The sequence below is a fragment of the Diceros bicornis genome, chromosome 25, assembly GCF_020826845.1.
Source record: "Diceros bicornis minor isolate mBicDic1 chromosome 25, mDicBic1.mat.cur, whole genome shotgun sequence".
Classification (NCBI taxonomy): domain Eukaryota; kingdom Metazoa; phylum Chordata; class Mammalia; order Perissodactyla; family Rhinocerotidae; genus Diceros; species Diceros bicornis.
In genome coordinates this window covers 10,362,272-10,381,344 of record NC_080764.1, presented here as the reverse complement: position 1 = coordinate 10,381,344, position 19,073 = coordinate 10,362,272, and the positions used below count along the sequence as shown (strand labels likewise).

Sequence of the window (19,073 nt, the reverse complement as noted above, 5' to 3'; positions counted from 1 at the left end):
GGGAAGTGGGACAGAGAGTGCTAGTGGTGGTGGTGGGATGCCAATTTTTAATAAAATGTTCAGGAGAGCCTCCCTAGACTGTAACATTTCAGTAGGACCTGAAAAGAGAAAGAGCGAGAGAGTGAGAGAACACCATGTGTACAGGACTCAAGAGCAGCCTTCAGAAAAAAAGGCACTTCTCTAGCACATTGTAAAGGAAGATTTAAAGGCTCCACAAGATGGGACTACTGGGATGGATCTATTATGTGCGACATGCTCAGCCCCCTTCTAATTGCCCCAGAGGATATTCCCCTCACCAGGGCCTTAAAAAATGTACTTTGACGGGGCACCAGCCTCATTGAAGAGCCTTGTGGTGGTTGGCATCTGTAGGTTGGAGATGACCATAGGGATGATGCAATGGAATTGGGTTCCCTGATGTCAGTGAGAATAATGGCATCCTGGAGTGGTAAAAGCCAGATGGTAGTGCTTAACTCCTGGAGACAAGCTAGGCAAAGTAACCATAGTAAGCCACAGGGCCACATGGTAATGGATAACAAATCACAAGGTCTATAGGAAATAGATGGGCAGCCTACTAAGTGCTGCTTGACTTAGGTGGAAAACCTAACTACTGTCATCACGGGGGGATTCATGGCCTCTTACCCAATTCCTAAACCTGAGCCAGAACCTCCTGATTGAGGGGAAGTCAGATCGCTCTGAGGAAGAGTCCTGCAATGCCACCACAGGTGGAAATAGTAAATCCTCCCCTAAGCCTTCCCTAGGCGTACCTGAAGCTATTTACACAATGACTATACTTGAAAGGGAAACAGAATTTCCGGCCCTTGTTAGACACTGGCTCCTAAGTGACACAATCTCTGGAGATCCAACAACGCCACTATAGAAATTTCCATTTATGGAAATCAGGCGACACATAAGTCTTGACCTAGGCTCCACCTCACAAAGGGTCCTGTAAAACCGAAGACCTACCTCTGGTTATTTCTGTGGTTTCAGAATGTATAATGCGAATAGATACACTTAGTAACTGGTAGAATCCCCACACTGGTTCCAAGACCCATGGAGTTCAGGCTATTATGGTTAGAAGGACCAGGCAGAAACCCCTAGAATTACACCCCCTCACCCAAACAAATCTTTCTGGGGAAATTGCAGAGATCAGCGCCATCATCAAAGACCTGAAAGTTGTACGTGTGGTGATTCTCACCACATTCCATATAACTCACCTGTTTTTCTGAAAAGCCAGATGGCTTGTGGAGAATGACTATGGATTATAGCAAATATAATCAGCTGGTGATGCCAATCATAGCTGTAGTTCCAGCTGTGGTAGCTTTACTAGAGCAAATCAACACAGTCCCTGGCATCTAATGTACAGCTATTGGCCTTGAAATGTTTCTTCTTAAATCTCTATTAATAAAGATAATTAGAATCAGTTAGCCTTCATGTCACTATATCTTTACTGTCTTGCCTCATAGCTTTGTCAACCCTACTGCTGTCTCTTTTAACTGAGACCAGAGGGACCTGGATATTCTTGATCTCCCACAGACTATTACACTGGTGCATTACACTGACCATACAATGCTCACTGGACTTAGTGAGCAGGAAGTAGCAAGCCCTCTTGGTGCTACATGCATGCAGATGGTAGGAGATAAGTCCTGGGAAGGTTCAAGGGCCTGCCACATCTGTGCAGTTTTTAGAGTATTCAGTGGTCTGCAGCATGTCAAAATATCTGCTCTAAAGTGACAGACAAGTTGTTGCACCTTGAATTGCCCAACACAAAGAAAAAAATCACAGTAATCACACGCCTCTTGGAATTTTGGAGGCAATCTATACCACATTTGGGTGTGCTGCTCTGACCACTCACTACCAGTTCTGAGTGGGGATCAGAGCCAAAAAAGGTCCTGCAGGAGGCTCAGGCCACTGTACAGGTCCTGACAGCTGGACCATGTAACCTAGAACCAATGCAAGTGCCTGAGGCAGAGAAAGATGCTAAATGGAGCCACTAATAAGCCCTGGTAAGAAAATCACAAGGCTGACCTCTAAGGCTTTCGAGTAAGGCCATGCCTTCTTTTGCCTACACCACAAGACATCAAATGACCATGTGCCCATCATATAATGGAGGTTATCTGGTTCACAGAACATAAAATTGAACATGAACAGCAGCGTTCCACAGCAAAATCAAAATGGCATATATGAGACCAGACCAAACCGATCCAGAAGTAAACTACACAAGTAGGTGGCTCAGGCTCCAAGGAACCTGCTCCCCCTCTTTCGCTGCCTCCCCCTCAACCTACACCTATAGTGAAATGGAGAATTGCCAGTTAAGAGAGAAAAGTACAGGCTTGGTTTACAGATGAACCTGTAAGGTATGCCAGCACTAGCCAGAAGTGGATAACTGCCAAATTACAGCCCCACTCAGAAGTGCCCCTGACAGACAGGAGGAATATCCTGCTGTTAAACAGAACTGCAAGTCCGTCTGGATGCACACTTCGCATGGAAGGCAAGATGCAATTCATGGACAGTGGCTGATGGGTCCCGTCAGGGACTTGGAAAGAATAAGATTGGAAGACTGGTGACAAAGAACTATGTGGATGGACCTCTCAGGATGTATGTGCACACTATTTGAAGATATTCATGTCCCATATAAATGCCTGCCAGGCGACATTCACTGTGGAAGAGGCTCTCAATCACATGGGCAAGATGCTCTGTTTAATGGCCATCAATCATCCTCTTTCCCTCCTTAGTCACTCCAGTGGTCGTTCAGTGGGCTTTGGCCAGGGCAGGGGTAGAGGCTATGCATGGGCTCAACAACACAAGGTGACCTGGTTCCCACAAACGCTGAATGCCAAGCCTGCCAAGAGTAGAGGTTAATGCTACAGCCCTAGCATGGCACCATTCTCTAGGGAAAACAGCCAGTTACCTGGTGCCAGGTTGACGATACTGGACCTCTCCATTGTAAAGGGAGCAGTGCTTTGTCTTCACAGGGAGACACACACATTCTGGGCGCAGACCTGCCTTCCCCACCTGCAGCCCTTCTGCCAGCACCATTAGTGAACTTACAGAACACCTTATCTACTTTCATATCATCCCACAAACAAACCTACACAAACTATTCCAGAGGACAAAAAAAGAGCAAATACTTTCAAACTCTTTTTATGAGGCTAGCAAAATCTCAGTATCAAAACATGACAAAGAGAATATGAGAAAAGACAATCTTGGTTAATTTCATTCACAGATATAGATGCAAAACTCCTAAACAAAACATTAGCCAATCAAACTCAACAATATATACAAAAGATAATATATCATGGCCAAATTGAGTTTATTCCAAGAATTCAAGGTTGTTTTAATATTTGGAAATCAACTAATTTACAAAATTAGCAGCCCAAAGGAGAAAAACTTATAACCATCAATATAGATGCTAAAAATGGAGAAGATTCAACATATATTCATGATAAAGCTGTTAACAAAGTAGGAATTGAGATCTGCAAAAATACATACAGTAAACCTGTCTTAATGGCAAAGTGTTGAAATCATTCCCTTCAAGATACAGACCAAGTCTAGGAAGCCCACAATCACACTTTCATTCAGCACCATCTGAGTGCTTCTATCTAACATGGTGAGGTGAGAAAATGAAATACAACATACAGTTTACAAACGAAGAAACAAATCAGCCATATTCACAGAAGATATGATTTTCAACATAAGAAACCCACAAGGATCTACAGATAAATTAGGAAAATTGGTAAGAGTTAATTAAGCAAGGTTACTGGTTACAAAATCAATATACAAAAATTAATTCCACTCATTTTCACCATCAACAAATGGTTAGAAAGTGCAATTTATAAAATGGTATTTTTATAATACCGTAGCCACAAAAATACATAAAGTACCTAGGACTAAATCTAACACAGGATATATAAGACCTGTGTGGAAAAAAATAATAAGATATAATACATTAAAGAAGACTTAAATTAAAGGAAAAATTTGATATTATAAAGATGCCACTTCTCCAAATTGATTTCAAGATTGGCAGTGCCAGTCAAAACCCTAACAGGCTTTTTTCAAGGAACATAACAAGCTTTTATGTGGGTAAGCAAAGGGTCAAAAACAGACAAAACACTCCTGATGAAGTAAAAGTTATCAAGAATTACTACAAAGGTAGAGTAATTAAAACTATTTGTTGGTGCAGGGTTAGGCAAATAACTTAGGGTTCAGAAGAGAGAGCCCAGAGACAAGTCCATGCACATGTGTAAACTTACTTTAGGATACAGATGGCATTGCAGTTCAGTGGGGAAAGGATCAACAAACGATGCTAGGACAGCTGGTTATCCATTTAGAAGTAAAACTGGATTCCTGCTTCAACGCAAAAACCAATTCTAGTTGCATTAAAATTTTAATTGTGGAAAGCAAAACCATAAATATTTTAGCCCACATACAAGTATCTTTATGGTCTTGAGACAAGAAAAATTTTTTAAAATAAGATACAAAAAGTACAAACCATAAAGAATAAAAATCTACCTAATTAAAATTGAGAGCTTCTGTTATTCAAAAGACTCCTTACAAAGTAAAAAGACAGGTCACAAACTGGAAAAATGTATTTACAAAATGAAATGTTTAGCCTTCAGAATAAAGAATGCCTACAAATCAATTAAGAAAAAGACAAACAACCAAACAGAAAAATGTCCAAAAGAGATGAACAGATATTTCACAGATGAGGAAACATGAATGAGCCATACACATATGAAAATATGCTCAATTTCATTATAAAAAATTACATTTTAGAACAAATGACATACCAATTCTCACCCAACAGATTGGCTATTTTTTTTGAATGACAACGTCAAGGGTTGGTGAGGACAAGGAGCAACTAGAACTTTGGAAAACAATTTGGCATTATCTAGTAAATTTGAAGATACTCACATTGAACCAGCAACAATTTCACTCCCAAATATATGCCCTAGAGAAACTCTGTCCATGAGAAGCAGGAGACTTGTACAAGTATGTTCATAAACAGCACTCTTTGCAATATAAAAAACTTGACACACAGTACTGACGATAGTATTCCAGAATAGAATAAATAAATACTTTCTAACATATGTGTACAATGAAATACTATACAACAGTGAAAACAAACACAACCATATATACACAGAAATGAATCTTAAGAACATATTATTGAATGATAAAAGGAAGTCACAGAAAAATAAAGTCCGAATGACTCCATTTAGGTAAAGTTTAAACGTCTGTAAAACTAAATAATATATTGTTTAGCAAATAAACATATGTAGTAAAACTATAAAGAAAAGCAAGGAATGATGAGCACAAAATTCAAGAGAATGGTCACTCAGAGAGTGAAGGAAAGGAATGGGATCCATGAGGCGAAGACGGAGGGTCGGGCAGGGTGTGAGGAAGTGCTCCCATGTACCGCAGGCCAGAGTGGAAACAGCAGATCACTGTGTGCCCAAGGAGGAGGAAGGCGAGGAAGAAAAGGAGAAGAACTGAGGATGCTGGACCAGAATGACTTTCCTACTTTATTTTTGCCTTGGGCCGAAGTTGCCAAAACCGTAACATGGAAATTAGAGCCATCTGTTGACAGGATAAGTTAGTGAACTGGACAGAATTTACCAACAGAAATTCAGAATAACGTATTTTAGAATCGCTTCAAATTATAGAAAAATATAAATAAAAAGCCTACTTTATTTGAGAGAGGAGAAAGATGTCATTTCATCATTATTTATAACAGTAAAAATATGGAAATAACTTAAGTGACCATTAACACAATACTGGTTAAATAAAATAAGATACATTCATAATATGGCATATTATTATAATAGTTACAAAAAATTAAACACACCAGGAATAGAAAAATGGATCAATGGAACAGAATAGCATTGTTAGATACTATTTAGTTCAGGTTAAAGAGTAATTTCAAAACCGTAGAGAAAAATGAACTAGTCAATAAATGTTGAGATAACTGGCTGCCTACTGACTCTATCTAAAACTTTTCATAAATACTTTAAACCCAAATGGATTAAAGAACTAAAACCACTAAAATAAAACACGGGTGAATATGTACTATGAACTTGGCATAAAGAAAGCCTTCTTAAAAACACAAAAAACAGAAGCTCTGAAGGAAAAGAGGAATAAATATGACTACACAAAATGCAACACTTCTATAAACACATCAACAAAACAAAAAACTTCTATTAAGAAAGTTTAAAGACAATTCACAGCCTGGAAGATGATGTTTGCAACATAAATAACAGAAAGGATTAGTAACACATATATAAAAATGCTACAAAATCAATTTAAATGAACAACAACACACAATCCAAAAGAAAAACAGGTTAAGGATAGAAGCAGGCAATCCACAGAAGAGGAAATGGAAGTATTCAGTTAATACATGGGAACACGCAAATTATACCTACTATGCCACACAACCTTTAGCTAAGTGATAAAAATAGAAGACTTGAAAAATATCAAGCACTGGTGAGGGTGTGAGTAAATAGGTACTATTATATACTACAAGCCAGTGTAAATTGGTATTGATATTTTGAGGGGCTATTTGGCAGTACTAATGAAAATGAAAATGGGCATACATTCTGACCCAGGAATTCTATTTCTAGGAATCCACCCTAAAGAAACACTCACATATGTGCACGAAGCTATTCACTGAAGCACTATTTGTAATAGTGAAAAATATAAAACACGAAAATGTCTATCAGCAAAGAAATAAACTATAATATCCAGGCAATACAACAGTTAAAAAAATATATAGTAAATTTCTAAATATTGACATACACTGAAGGATTGCCAAGTGATATTGTTTAAAAGAAGTTTCAGAAAAATACAGAACAGTGTTCTAAAACAAAGTAAAGTTAATTCTACATACTTCTAAAGGTACATGTACATATGTAAATGCTCAGAGAAAAGTCTGGAGAGTAACCAACAGATTGATAATAACAGTAAACTCCGGGAAAGGGATTGTGTTGGGGTAAGGGACAATCAAGGGGGATTTTAACTCTATATTGCTTGAATTTTTAAAAATGAGTATATCCACTTATTACTTATGTAATTTAAAAATAAATAAAACATAAAATAATGATGATACAAAACTATAAACTCTATACTAGGGGTATGGGCAAAGTTCTGTGGGCACACAGTAAAAGGAGAAATTAGTTTAGTGTGGAGAAAGATTTATAGCAGTAGTGACATTCCAGCTGGGCCCTGCTGTTTGAATAGGATTTAGTTAAGTGGTCATATTTGGTGGAGGATTGTGGCAGATTGTGTTTTCCAAAGACGATTATACTAACACACATCCCATCCCATGTGCTTTTCTTTCAATATGACATTGGTGCTTGTCCATGGAGAGGTGGAGTCCACATCCCCTCCCCTTGAACTTGGGTAAGACGTTGTGATTGCCTTGATGAACTGATGGGAAGGAAGTACCACAGCATGACTTTCGAGATTATTCCGCTTCTGCCTGGTCCTTTCTTTTACAGGATGCTTCCCCCTTGGAACCCAGCCACCACGCTGTGAGGAAGTCCAAACCAGCCCACATGGAGAGACCACATGAAGAGGCTCATGTAGAGAGAAACTGAGGCCCCCCGCCGATAGCGAGCATCAACTACCAGACACATGAGTGAATGAACCTTCAGATGATTCCTGTCTCCAGCCTTTGTGCTCTTGGGCTCAGGCCCGAATATATGTCATGGCACAGAGAAAAGTCATCCCCACTGTGCCCTGTCCTAATTCTTGACCCAGAGAATCCATGAAGAGAATAAATGGTTATTTTATGCCACAAAGTTTTAGAGCAATGTGTTACACAGCCGAAGTAACTAGAACAAAGATCTTCTAAGGAGAAGAAACTACACAAGTAATAGGATGTCATAGAGCACTGTGAATATTGACAGTATTGGGTGATGAGGCCAAACAGGTTGGCTGCAACCAGACTATGAAAAGTGTTACATGATAGCATAAAAAAATTAGATATCTTATTGGCAGTGAAGAACTCCTGAAAGTTTTTAAGCTGGGAAGAGAAATGCTAAGATCTGCATTTTAGCAAGATATCTCTGAGATCAGTGTGAAGGCAAGACTGGAGAAAAGAAAGACTTAAAAATAGGAAAAGCTCCTCCAATTAAGATGCATCCTAATCAAGTAAAATGGTGGAATCATCCCTCACGTGACATATTTTATGACTTTTTTCTTTTTAAGGGTTGCCTCTGATGCTCATTTATACTCAATTTCACTTGAATTAAAATGTGGCAAGGGGAAACTTACGTCCACACAAAAACCCCCACACAGATATTTACAGCAGCTTTATTCATAATTGCCAGAACTTGGATGCAACCAAGATGTTCTTCAGTAGGTGAGCGGATAAATACCCTAGTGTATCCTATTTTGCACTAAAAACAAATGAGCTATCGAGCCACGAAAAGACATGGAGGAACCTTAAATGCATATTATTAAATGAAAGAAGTCAGTCTGAAAAGGCTACATACTGTATGATTCCAACTATATGACTTTCCAGAAAAGGCAAAACTATGGAGATAGCTAAAATATCAGCGGTTGCCATGGGTAGAGGCAGGGAGGACTGAATAGGCAGAGCATAGAGGATTTTTAGAGCAGAGGAAAACTCTGTATGATACTACAATGGTGGATACATGTCATTATCCATTTGTCAAAACCCACAGAATATACAACACCAAGAGTGAACCCTAATGTAAACCACAGTCTTTGGGTGATGATGTGTCGATGTAGGTTCATTGATTGCAACAAAGGTACCACTCTGGTGCGGGATGTTGAGAGTGGGGGAAGCTCTGTTTGTTTGGGGACAGGGGGTATACGGGAAGATCTCTGTACGTTCCACTCAATTTTGCTGTGAACCTAAAACTACTCTAAAAAATAAACTCTATTTTAAAAAGTGTTAGGGGAGAGGAATGTTTAAGGGAATAACACAACACAAAAATGTTTTCCTTACTGTTCTTCTTTCACGCTCCTGGATCCGGATCAGTTTATATAGTGTACTCTAAGAATACAAAGCAAGCTGTTTAAAAAATTGTCACTGCTTATAACTAATTATCCATGTGAATAACGCCATCCTTGAACTATCAATATCACCATAACCCACAACTTCTTGTTTTTCTGTCTTTGAAAATAACCTCATCATTCTCATAACTGGTTTTATAAGAAAACTGTATAAACGTGAACTTGTAAATAAATCTATATTAATAAACTACACTTTTTATATTTTGGACATTGAGGATCTATGTAAGAGGAAAATTGAGGTGCATCGTTCAAAGATGAGGGAGAAGAAGAAACTCAGAACACAAGAAGCCACCTCTGTGATAAGGCAAAGGAAGCCCGGAAGAATATAAAAGCAAAGATGTATGAGGGGATGAAAGATACTAATGAGAACGCTTCATTCTCATCTCGGCAGATCTTTCATCCTATTTTTTGAGAAAATCAAGAGGAAGAATGTAAAGAAAATTGAGAGTTCATGGAGAACAGAGACAGGGTAGAGGGGCTCAACAGGAAATCACTCAGATCTTGAGAAGCAGTAGAGCCCAGTTGGAATTTGACAGTGTAATTTATGGGAGGCCAGTTTTGTATAATTTTATACTGTGCCTTTCACTAACGTCAATTATTCAAGAGGTGATTAACCAATTTGTGAGATACCATACATCTTGCTTTTTCACATTTTCGTCTGATGCTTTCTTCTAAAAAGTGTCATCATTTAAACTCTGTATGAAGGAGAAGTTAATACAAACGAGAAAAGGAACTAAAATTAATTTTTTCTGCCTTTTTTAACCATTCATAAAAGATTTAAGGTTTGTAGTTAATATTTTAAACAAAACAATGAAAAAGAAAAATAGAGAAAAAACATTGAAACAAATGGTAAAATAATTGATTATAGGATCACGTGTGGGTTGAATTTATCCATGCCAGTCCTGTCCGTCATTATCAGAGTTAAATTAGTCCTTATTCCTATATTTCACAAAATAAAATCTGATGAAAAATATTTCCTGCCCAGTGTTTCTCATTCATGTTTCTGAGTAAACTTTCTATTCTTTAAGCAATTTACCTGCATCCCAGAGATTACAAACGTCTGCTTGCCCTTCTGACAGCCATGTAGTTGGAGAGATAACAGCAGGGGGAACTGTCGGCAAAAGCGGCTGTGAATCCTCCTCACAAAATAACATCAGGTCCTTAGAGAAAACAAGAGAGCACACGAAAAGTTGAAAAAAAATTAGTCCCACTGCCTCAATTTGTCACAATGGATGGACAATTCATGGAGATACAATGTGTCTATGTGTGCTAACATCATCGTAAACGCAGTTTGATTGCAAGAACTCACACATAAGTCACCTACACACTTGGTGTCCCCTTAGTGTAGGGTGGTTTTCTACTCGGGCCCACTCCTTGCTGAAGACACCTGGTGTAGACAAGCAATGATTTTGTTTGGGCATTAACTTTCTCTACCACACCTTGAGCATCCTTAGAGCATACTATCTCAGAGGCCAGCTCTTCTGTTTTATTGGTAATAATAAAGCTACCTGTGTGTATCTTTTACTCATATTTTAAAATTTTAACTTTTTATCATGGAGTCAAAAGTAGATGATAATCAACCTAACCATGCAAGTCAAACAACAATCAACTCAGGGCCAGTCTTGTTTCACATATATCTTACCACTCCTCATCTGCTTTATTTTGAAGCAAATCCTAGATATATCACTTATTTCAATATGTCTCTCTGATAAGAACTCTTTAACATAGTAATAATTATTTTACACTTATAAACTTCACAACTCCTTAATGTCATCAATAAACTGTTCAGATTTTCAATTTCTCAAAAGTGTCATAAATATGTTTTTCTATAGCTTTTGTGAAAGACGGTCCAAGTAAAGTCTATACAGTTGGACTGGTTGATATGTCTTTGTTTCCCCCATGAATGGGGAATTTTTTTTGACTGTACTTTATTAAGGTATAATTAACATACAGTAAAATGCATAAACCTTAAGTGTAGAGCTCAGTAACTTCTAACATTATGTGTAACCACATTTCTTTCACTCCAGAAAGTTCCCTCAAGCTCCTTTCCAGTTGATACCATCCCCCCACCACCTGTAAATAGTATTCTACCTTCTATCACCATCAATGAGTTTGCTTATTCTTGACCTTCAGATAAACGTATTCTTTTGTATCTGATTCCCATTGTTCAATATAACGTTCGGGAGATTTGCTTATATTTTGTGTGTATCGGTAGTTCCTTGGGGGAGGTGGGTAAGAAATATTCCATTGTATAAATATATCACAATTTCTTTATCCATTCTCCTGCATATGGACATTTCGGTTTTTTCCAAATTTCAGCTTAAGAATGAAGCTACTATGAACATTCTTGTACAAATCTTTTTGTGGACAAATGCACTCATTACTCCTGGATATTTATACAGGAGTAGAATGGCTAGGTCATAGAATAGGTTTATTTTTAACTTCAATAGAAACTGCCAAACCATTTTCCAAGTGATCTGTCACTTTTTATAATTCAACTTTTATTTTGAAATCATTGTAGATTCACATTCAGCAGTAAGAAATAATACTGAGAGATCCTGTGTATCCTTTACCTAGTTTCCCCTAAAGGTAACACTGTGCAAAATTATAGTACAATATCGCATCCAGGACATTGACACTGACATGGAACATTTCCATCACTATAAGGATCCTTCCTGATGCCTTTTTATTACCATACCCTGCCCCCACACAAGTAATAATCTCTTCTCCATTTCTAAAATTCTGACATTTGAAGAATGTTACATAAATGTAATTATATAGGATGTAATCTTTTGGGATTGGCTTTCTTCACTTGGCATAATTCCTGGAGATTCATCCAAATTGTTACATGTATCAATAGTTTGTTCCTTTTTATTGCCAAGTAGTATTCACGGTATAGATGTATCACAGTTTGTTTAACCAGTTAAAGGACATCTGGATTGTTTCCAGATTTGGTTATTACAAATAAAGTTGCTATGAACACCGTGTACAGGTTATTATATGAATATAAGTTTTCATATCTCTGAGATAAATGTCTAAGAGTGTAATTGCTGGGGTGCATGGTAGTTGTGTGTTTAGTTTTATATGAAACTGCCAAATTGTTTTCCAGACTAGCTGTACTATTTTACATTCCTACCAATAATATATGAGTGATCCAATTTCTCTGCATGTTCGCCAGCATTTGGTGGTGTCATTCTTTTTTATTTAAGCCATTTTTGTATTTCATTGTGAGTTTAAATTACAAACTCCTAATGGCTAATAATGTAGAACATCTTTTCATGTGCTTATTGCCACCTGTATCTGCTGAAGTGATTGTTCATATCATTTGCTCATTTTGTAACTGGATTGTTTGGTTTTTAACTGTTGAGTTTTGAGAGTTCTTTACATGCTCCAGATATTAGTCCTTTGTTGGATATGTGGTTTGCAAATATTTTCTCTCAGTTTGTAGCTTGTCTTTTCATCTTCTTAAACAGGATCGTTCACAGAACGAAAGTTTTTAATTGTGATGAGGTCTGATATCATTTTTTTTCTTTTAGGGATCATGTTTTCAGCCAGCCCTAGATCCCAAAGATTTTTCTCCAATATTTTTTGAAAGTTTTATAGTTTTACATTTAAGTCCATGATCCATTTGGAGTGAATTTCTGTATAAGATTTAAGTTGAGATTCATGGTTTTGTCCAGTTGCTCCAATATCATTTGTTCAAAAACTTATCCTTCCTTCATTGAATTTCTTTTTCATCTTTGTCAAGAATCAGTCAGCCATTATTTGTGTGGGTCTATTTCTTGCTTCTCCATTCTGTTCCATTGACCTAAGTGTCTCTCTCTCCACCAATACCACACTCTCTTGATTATGGTAGCTATGCAACAGGTTTTAATAACAGGCAGAGTGATTACTCTCATTTTTTCCTTCTTTTTCAAGATGGTTTTAGCTATTCTAGGGCCTGTGCCTTTCCATATAAATTTTAGAATAAGTTTATATTATATATGTATCAAAAAAACTTTGCTGGAATTTTGATAGGAATTGCATTAAACCTAGAGAGCAATTAGGGACATCTTTACTATGATATCTTTATTATGTTGAGTCTTCCAATCCATGAATATGGTATGTATTTAATTGAGTGGTCTTTAATTTCTTTCATTATTATTTTATAATTTTCAGCATACTGATCCTATACATGTTTTGTTACAATTACACGTAAGGATTTCACTTTGGGTTAGTGATCATAAATGGTGTATGTCTTAATTTTAGTTTCTGCATGTTCACTGTTAGTATATAGAGATGCAATTGATTTATGTATGTTAATCTTATATCCTACAACCTTGCCATATTAACTTACCATTTCTATCATGTTTGTTTTTGTCATTTCCTTGAGATTTTCTATGCAGACAATAGTGTCATCTGTAAATCAGGACAAGTTTATTTCTTCCTTTACATTTTGCATGCTTTTTCTTTCTTTTTCTTGCCTTATTGCAGTGGCTAGATCTTCTAGTACTATGTGGAATAAGAGTCCTTGCCTTGTTCTTGATCATAGAAGGAAAGCATTCACCATTAAGTATGATGCTGCTGTATGTTTTGTGTAGATGATCGTTACCAATTTAAGGAAATTCCCTTCTATTTCTAGTTTGCTGGGAGTTTTAATCATAAATGGATATTGACTTTTGAAAATGCTTTTCTGCATCAATTGACATAATCCTATTATTTTTTTCTTCTTTAATTTGTTGATACGATGATTGATTTTCAAACGTTGAACCAGCCTTCCATACCTGAATTAAATCCCACTTCGTCCTGGTGTATAATTCTTTTTATACATTTCTGGATTCAACCAGATGGGTTTTTTTTTTTTTTTTTGAGGATTCTTGCATCTAATTTCATGAGAAACAATAGTCTGTATTTTCTTTTTTTGTACTGTCTTTGTCTGGTATTGGTAGCAGGGTGATACTTGCCTCATAAAATGAATTGAGGTGTTCCATCCTATTTTCTGGAAGACACTGTGTAAAACTGGTGTTAATTTGTCTTTAAATGTATGGTAGCATTCTCCAGTAAAACTATCTGGACCCGGTGATTTATTTTTCAGGAGACTTATATTACAAATTCAATTTTTTCAATGGTTATAGGAGTATTCAGGTTCTATTTTATCTTGTTTGCATGTTGGTAGTTTGTCCTTTCTGAGAAATTGTTCTATTTCTTCTAAATTGTCAAATTTATGAGCACAAAGTTGTTGGTAGCAATTCTTTATTGTCCTTTTATGGCTACAGGAACTGCTGTGATATCCCATTTCATCCTGATATTGGTGATTTGGGTCTTCTCTCTTTATATTTGTCAGTCTTGCTAGAGGTTTATCAATTTTATATTTTTCAAAGAACTGGCTTTTTGTGTCATTCATTTTCTCTGCTAACTGTTTTCCTGTTTTCAATTTCATTGATTTCTGCTTTTTATTATTTCCTTTCTTCTGTTTCCTATACGTTTATTTTGTTTTTCTGAGTTTTTAAGAAGGAACTTAGATTATTGATTTTAGACCTTTCCTCTTTTCTAATGTAAGCATTTAGTGCTATAAATTTCCCTCTCACCTCTACTTTAGCTATGTCTCATATATTTTTGATATGTTGTGTTGCCTTCTTATTCAGTTCTGTATTTTTAAATTTCCTCTGAGACTTCCTCTTTGACCTATGGTTAATTTAGAAGTTTATTTCCAAAAAAAATTTAAGGTAAAATTCATCATGAGTTTACACCGATATACTTCCAATTTAATTCATGTCTATTGGGTTATGACAGCCTCTTCTATCTTACATTCGTATCTCCTTTCTCCCATGCTGAGAATCCCAGTTCTCAAGGATACCAAAGATGATACAAATAGAGTATCACGTGATTATTCATTTGATTCATCCCACATTATACTCACAATAGTCTCAAATAAAAATACCAACACCTCAGAATAGAAAGACTAACTGAATGCAAGGTACATTTGCTTAACTTTATTTTACATTTTTCACTTTAGTTTAATTTTGTTTTATAATTATGCAAAATATTCCCAGGATTCCAATGACAAGTCTAAAAACAAGGTATAATCAAAGATCTCTAGCTTCTATTCCTCCTTTGCACCTTATTCCTTCTGTCCCCTTACAGGTAACCTTTTTTTCTTTCTTTTTTTTAACATTATGGCTTATCTTTACATATTAGTGCTTTATTATAAACAAATGGAAAATCCAGGAATGGACCCAAACATAAATGGGAATTTATTATGTGACAGAAGCCCCAATCAAATCAATGAGGAAAAGATGGATTATTCAACAAATGACATTGAGACAACTGATTATCATTTGTAAAAATAAAATTTAAAAGGTGGATCTCTAATGCTCTCCACTCATCAAAACAAATCCTTGATAACATTTAAATATATTTTTAAAAATTAAAGCATAACAAGAGCTAGAGTAGTTTCTTATAAAACTAAACATGCTGTTACCACACAACCCAGCAAATGCACTCCTTGGTATTTACCCAAAGGAGCTGAAAACTCCACACAAAAACTCACGCATGATTGTTTATAGTAGCTTTATTCATAATTGCTAAAAGTTGGAAGCAACCAAAATGTCTTCAGTAGGTTAATGGATTAATAAACTGTGGTACGTCCAGACAATAGCATATTATTCAGCGTTAAAAAGAAATGAGTTATCAAGCCATGAAAAGACATGGAGAAATCTTACATGCATATTACTAAATGAAAGAAGCCAGTCTGAAAAAGCTACATACTGTATGATTACAACTTTACAACATTCTGGGAAAGGCAAAACTAGAGAGACAGTAAAAGCATCAGTGGTTGCCAGGGGTTAGCAGGGACAGAGGACTGAATAGGTGGAGCACAGAGGATTTTTAGTGTAGTGAAACTATTCTCTACGATACTATAATGGTAGATACATATCATTACACATTTGTCAAATCCATAGAATATACAACACCAAGAGTGAACTCTAATGTAAACTGTGGTCTTTGGGTGATAATGAAGTGTTAATTTAGGTTCATTGATTTTAACAAATGTACCACTCTGGTGTGGATATTGATAGTCAGGGGAGCTGTATAGGGTAGAGGCAGGGGGCACACATGGGGACTATGGGGAAATCTTTTACCTTCCACTCAATTTTGCTGTGAACCTAAAACTGATCTAAAAAATAGTCTGTTAAAATAAAAAGCCAGGGTGAGATTTTAGAGTCTTAGACTAGGGAAGGTCTTTCCAACAATGGCTTAAAATCTAGAAGCCATAAAGGAAACACAGGCAAATTTGACTACATAAAAATTAAAGACTTCCATAAGGCTATGATATTGTGATTTATAATAAGAAATATAGGGCCGGTCCCGTGGCTTAGCGGTTAAGCGCGCGCGCTCCGCTACTGGCGGCCCGGGTTCGGATCCCGGGCGCGCACCGACACACCGCTTCTCCAGCCATGCTGAGGCCGGGTCCCACGTACACCAACTAGAAGGATGTGCAGCTATAACATACAACTATCTACTGGGGCTTTGGGGCGAAAAAAAAATAAATAAAATTATAAAAAAAAAAAAATAAGAAATATATATTTGGTCTTTGTCCATGGTTCCTGGCAAAACTAAAACGCTTGTAATTTCCTAAGTGTTATGAACACTAGGAGCATCTTTTGTTCCAATATTTGGTCTTTGACTCCATTTCTCAACACAGAGCTCCTAAATCCTTTGGAATTTCCTGGGTGATAGGAGCGTCTTTTGCTCTAACGAGGTGACTCTGGGTGGGCTCCTGGATAGCTTCAGGATGGGGCTGGTCACCAGAAAGATCAAGCCATGATTAGAAGCTTGAAACTTTTAGCCCTCCCCCTCATCCTCCAGCAAGGGGAGACAGGGTGGAGATTCAGTCAATGATCAATCATGCCTACATGATGAAGCCTCCATAAAAATCCCAAAAGTACAGGGTCTGAAGAGCTTCTGGGTTGGTCAATACATCTATATGCCAGGAGGGTGGCATACTCCAACTTCATGGGGACAGAAGCTCCTGCACTTGGGACCCTTCTGGACCTCACCCTACGTATTTCCTCATCTGGCTGTTCATCTGTATCCTTTACCATATCCTTTAGTATGCAATAAACCAGTAAATGTAAGTAAGTGTTTCCATGAGTCCTGTGAGCTGTTCTAGCAAATGATCAAACCCAAGGAGGGGGTCATGGGAACCGTGATTTATAGCAGGTGGTCACAAGTACAGATGACAACCTGGGATTTGCAATTGGCATCTGAAGTGGGGGCGGGGGGTGGGGAGTTGTGTGGACTAAACCCTTAACCAGTGGGGCTGATGCTATCTCCAGGTAGACAGTGTCAGAATGGACACCCAGCTGGTGTCAGAGAACTGCTTAATGTGCGGAAAACCCTCACCTCTGGGGTCAGCAATGAAGTGTGGTTGTAGTGTGAGAGTCAAGAAGAAACACAGGAGGAGGAGTGTGTTTTTCCTTTATGAAGGCAAAAGAAAAAGCCACAAATAAAATTAAAAATCAAATGAAAAACTGAAATGGATAGATAAAGAACCAGACAATGGGCTCATTAGTTAACAGACACATAGCTCTTAGAAACAGATAAGAAAAAGATGGGAAACCAAATAGAAAAATGAGCGAAGGACATAAATAGTGTTAATAATAAAAAGAAACACAAATTCCCAATAAACATATGAAAAGTGGCCCAATCTTACATACAATTACAATAAAACAAATTAAAATTTTTCTCTCTCTCAGACTGGCAAAAATGTAAAGATTTGACAATATTCAGTATTTGCAAAGATGAGGCATACACTTTTGGTGGATATAAATTGGTGCAAGCTTTGGGAGGACAATCTGGCAGTACTTTTCAAAACTAAAAATAAATACAACCTTTCACCAATTCTACTTCCAGGACAGCATCATAAAAATACATGTACAAGGGTGGTTATTGCAACATTGCTTTTAATAGACAAAAATATGAAAAATCCCTAAATGATTACCAATAGGAAATGGTTAAATAAATTAAGATTCATTTATACATCAAGAATATGGCACAGGTAAATGTATTGATATAGAAGTATGTCCATAATATATAGTTTAGTGAAAAAAGCATATTTTGGAACAATATACATTGAATGATTGCATTTTTTATATAGAAAGATGTTCAAGATCTATTGCTTAGTTCAAAGTACGCTGCAAAGCAGTATACATTGTATACCTTGAATGAATCCATTTAGATAAAAGAAATGTATGGACATAGAAAATTTCCCCCGAAAATTCATAAAACACTGTTGGCAATAGTTGCCTCTGAGGAAAGGAACTGAAGGAGTAGAGAGAAGTCAGAAGAAACTTAGTTTCTCACCTTTTACCCTCTCGTATTGTTTAAACTTTTTTCAATAAATCTTCTTCATTTTAAAAAGAATCAGGGAGAAGTCAAGATGGCCGCGTAAGCAGACTCGGAACTCACCTCCTCCCATGGACACAGCCAATTTACAACTACTCGTGGAAAAATTACCCTGAGACAGAACTGAAAACTGGATAAGAGGAACTCCTGCAACAACGGACAATCCTAACTGAGGTAGAAGAGGCAGAAACTCCCTTCTGGAGAGGAAAAACGCTGCCTTCACAAGCCGCCAGCTTCACGGCCGCCAGGGAGCAGCCCACAGGTACACAGCCCTCCCTGGAGCCCCGGGGCCCTGAGCCGGGGAGCGCCCCCGCTGTGGGCATTTTGTGGACCCAGCACAATCAAGACGAGTGGCATAATATCTGATTTGCCTGCTACTAAAACATTGGGGAATACCCCCAGAAAACTCGGTTCACAAAGAAACTAAAACCGGCTCTTAAAGGGCCCGTGCGCAAACTCACCGTCTCAGAAAACATCCTAAAATCACCAGAAAGAAAGGTGCACAGTGCTGTGGTGAAAGAGACTCACCTAATAGGCCCTGAGTGCATCTCGGTGAGAGGTGAGACCTCTCCAGGGACTGGGACATTGGCGACGGCCATTGTCGTGGCCCGGTGTGGGCGTGCTGACACAGACGCCATTGGAGTTCT

At 37.4% G+C, this 19,073-nt stretch overlaps 1 protein-coding gene across 1 annotated transcript in view; it reads right to left on the bottom strand.

Annotated features, from left to right (window-relative positions):
* Positions 1 to 19,073, bottom strand: part of ENTHD1 (ENTH domain containing 1) — a 187,121-nt gene that overhangs the window by 43,490 nt on the left and 124,558 nt on the right. The window contains exon 5 of the mRNA XM_058568317.1: positions 10,076 to 10,199. Within this exon, the coding sequence (XP_058424300.1) occupies positions 10,076 to 10,199 (124 nt within the window). The remainder of the gene's footprint in view (positions 1 to 10,075; positions 10,200 to 19,073) is intronic.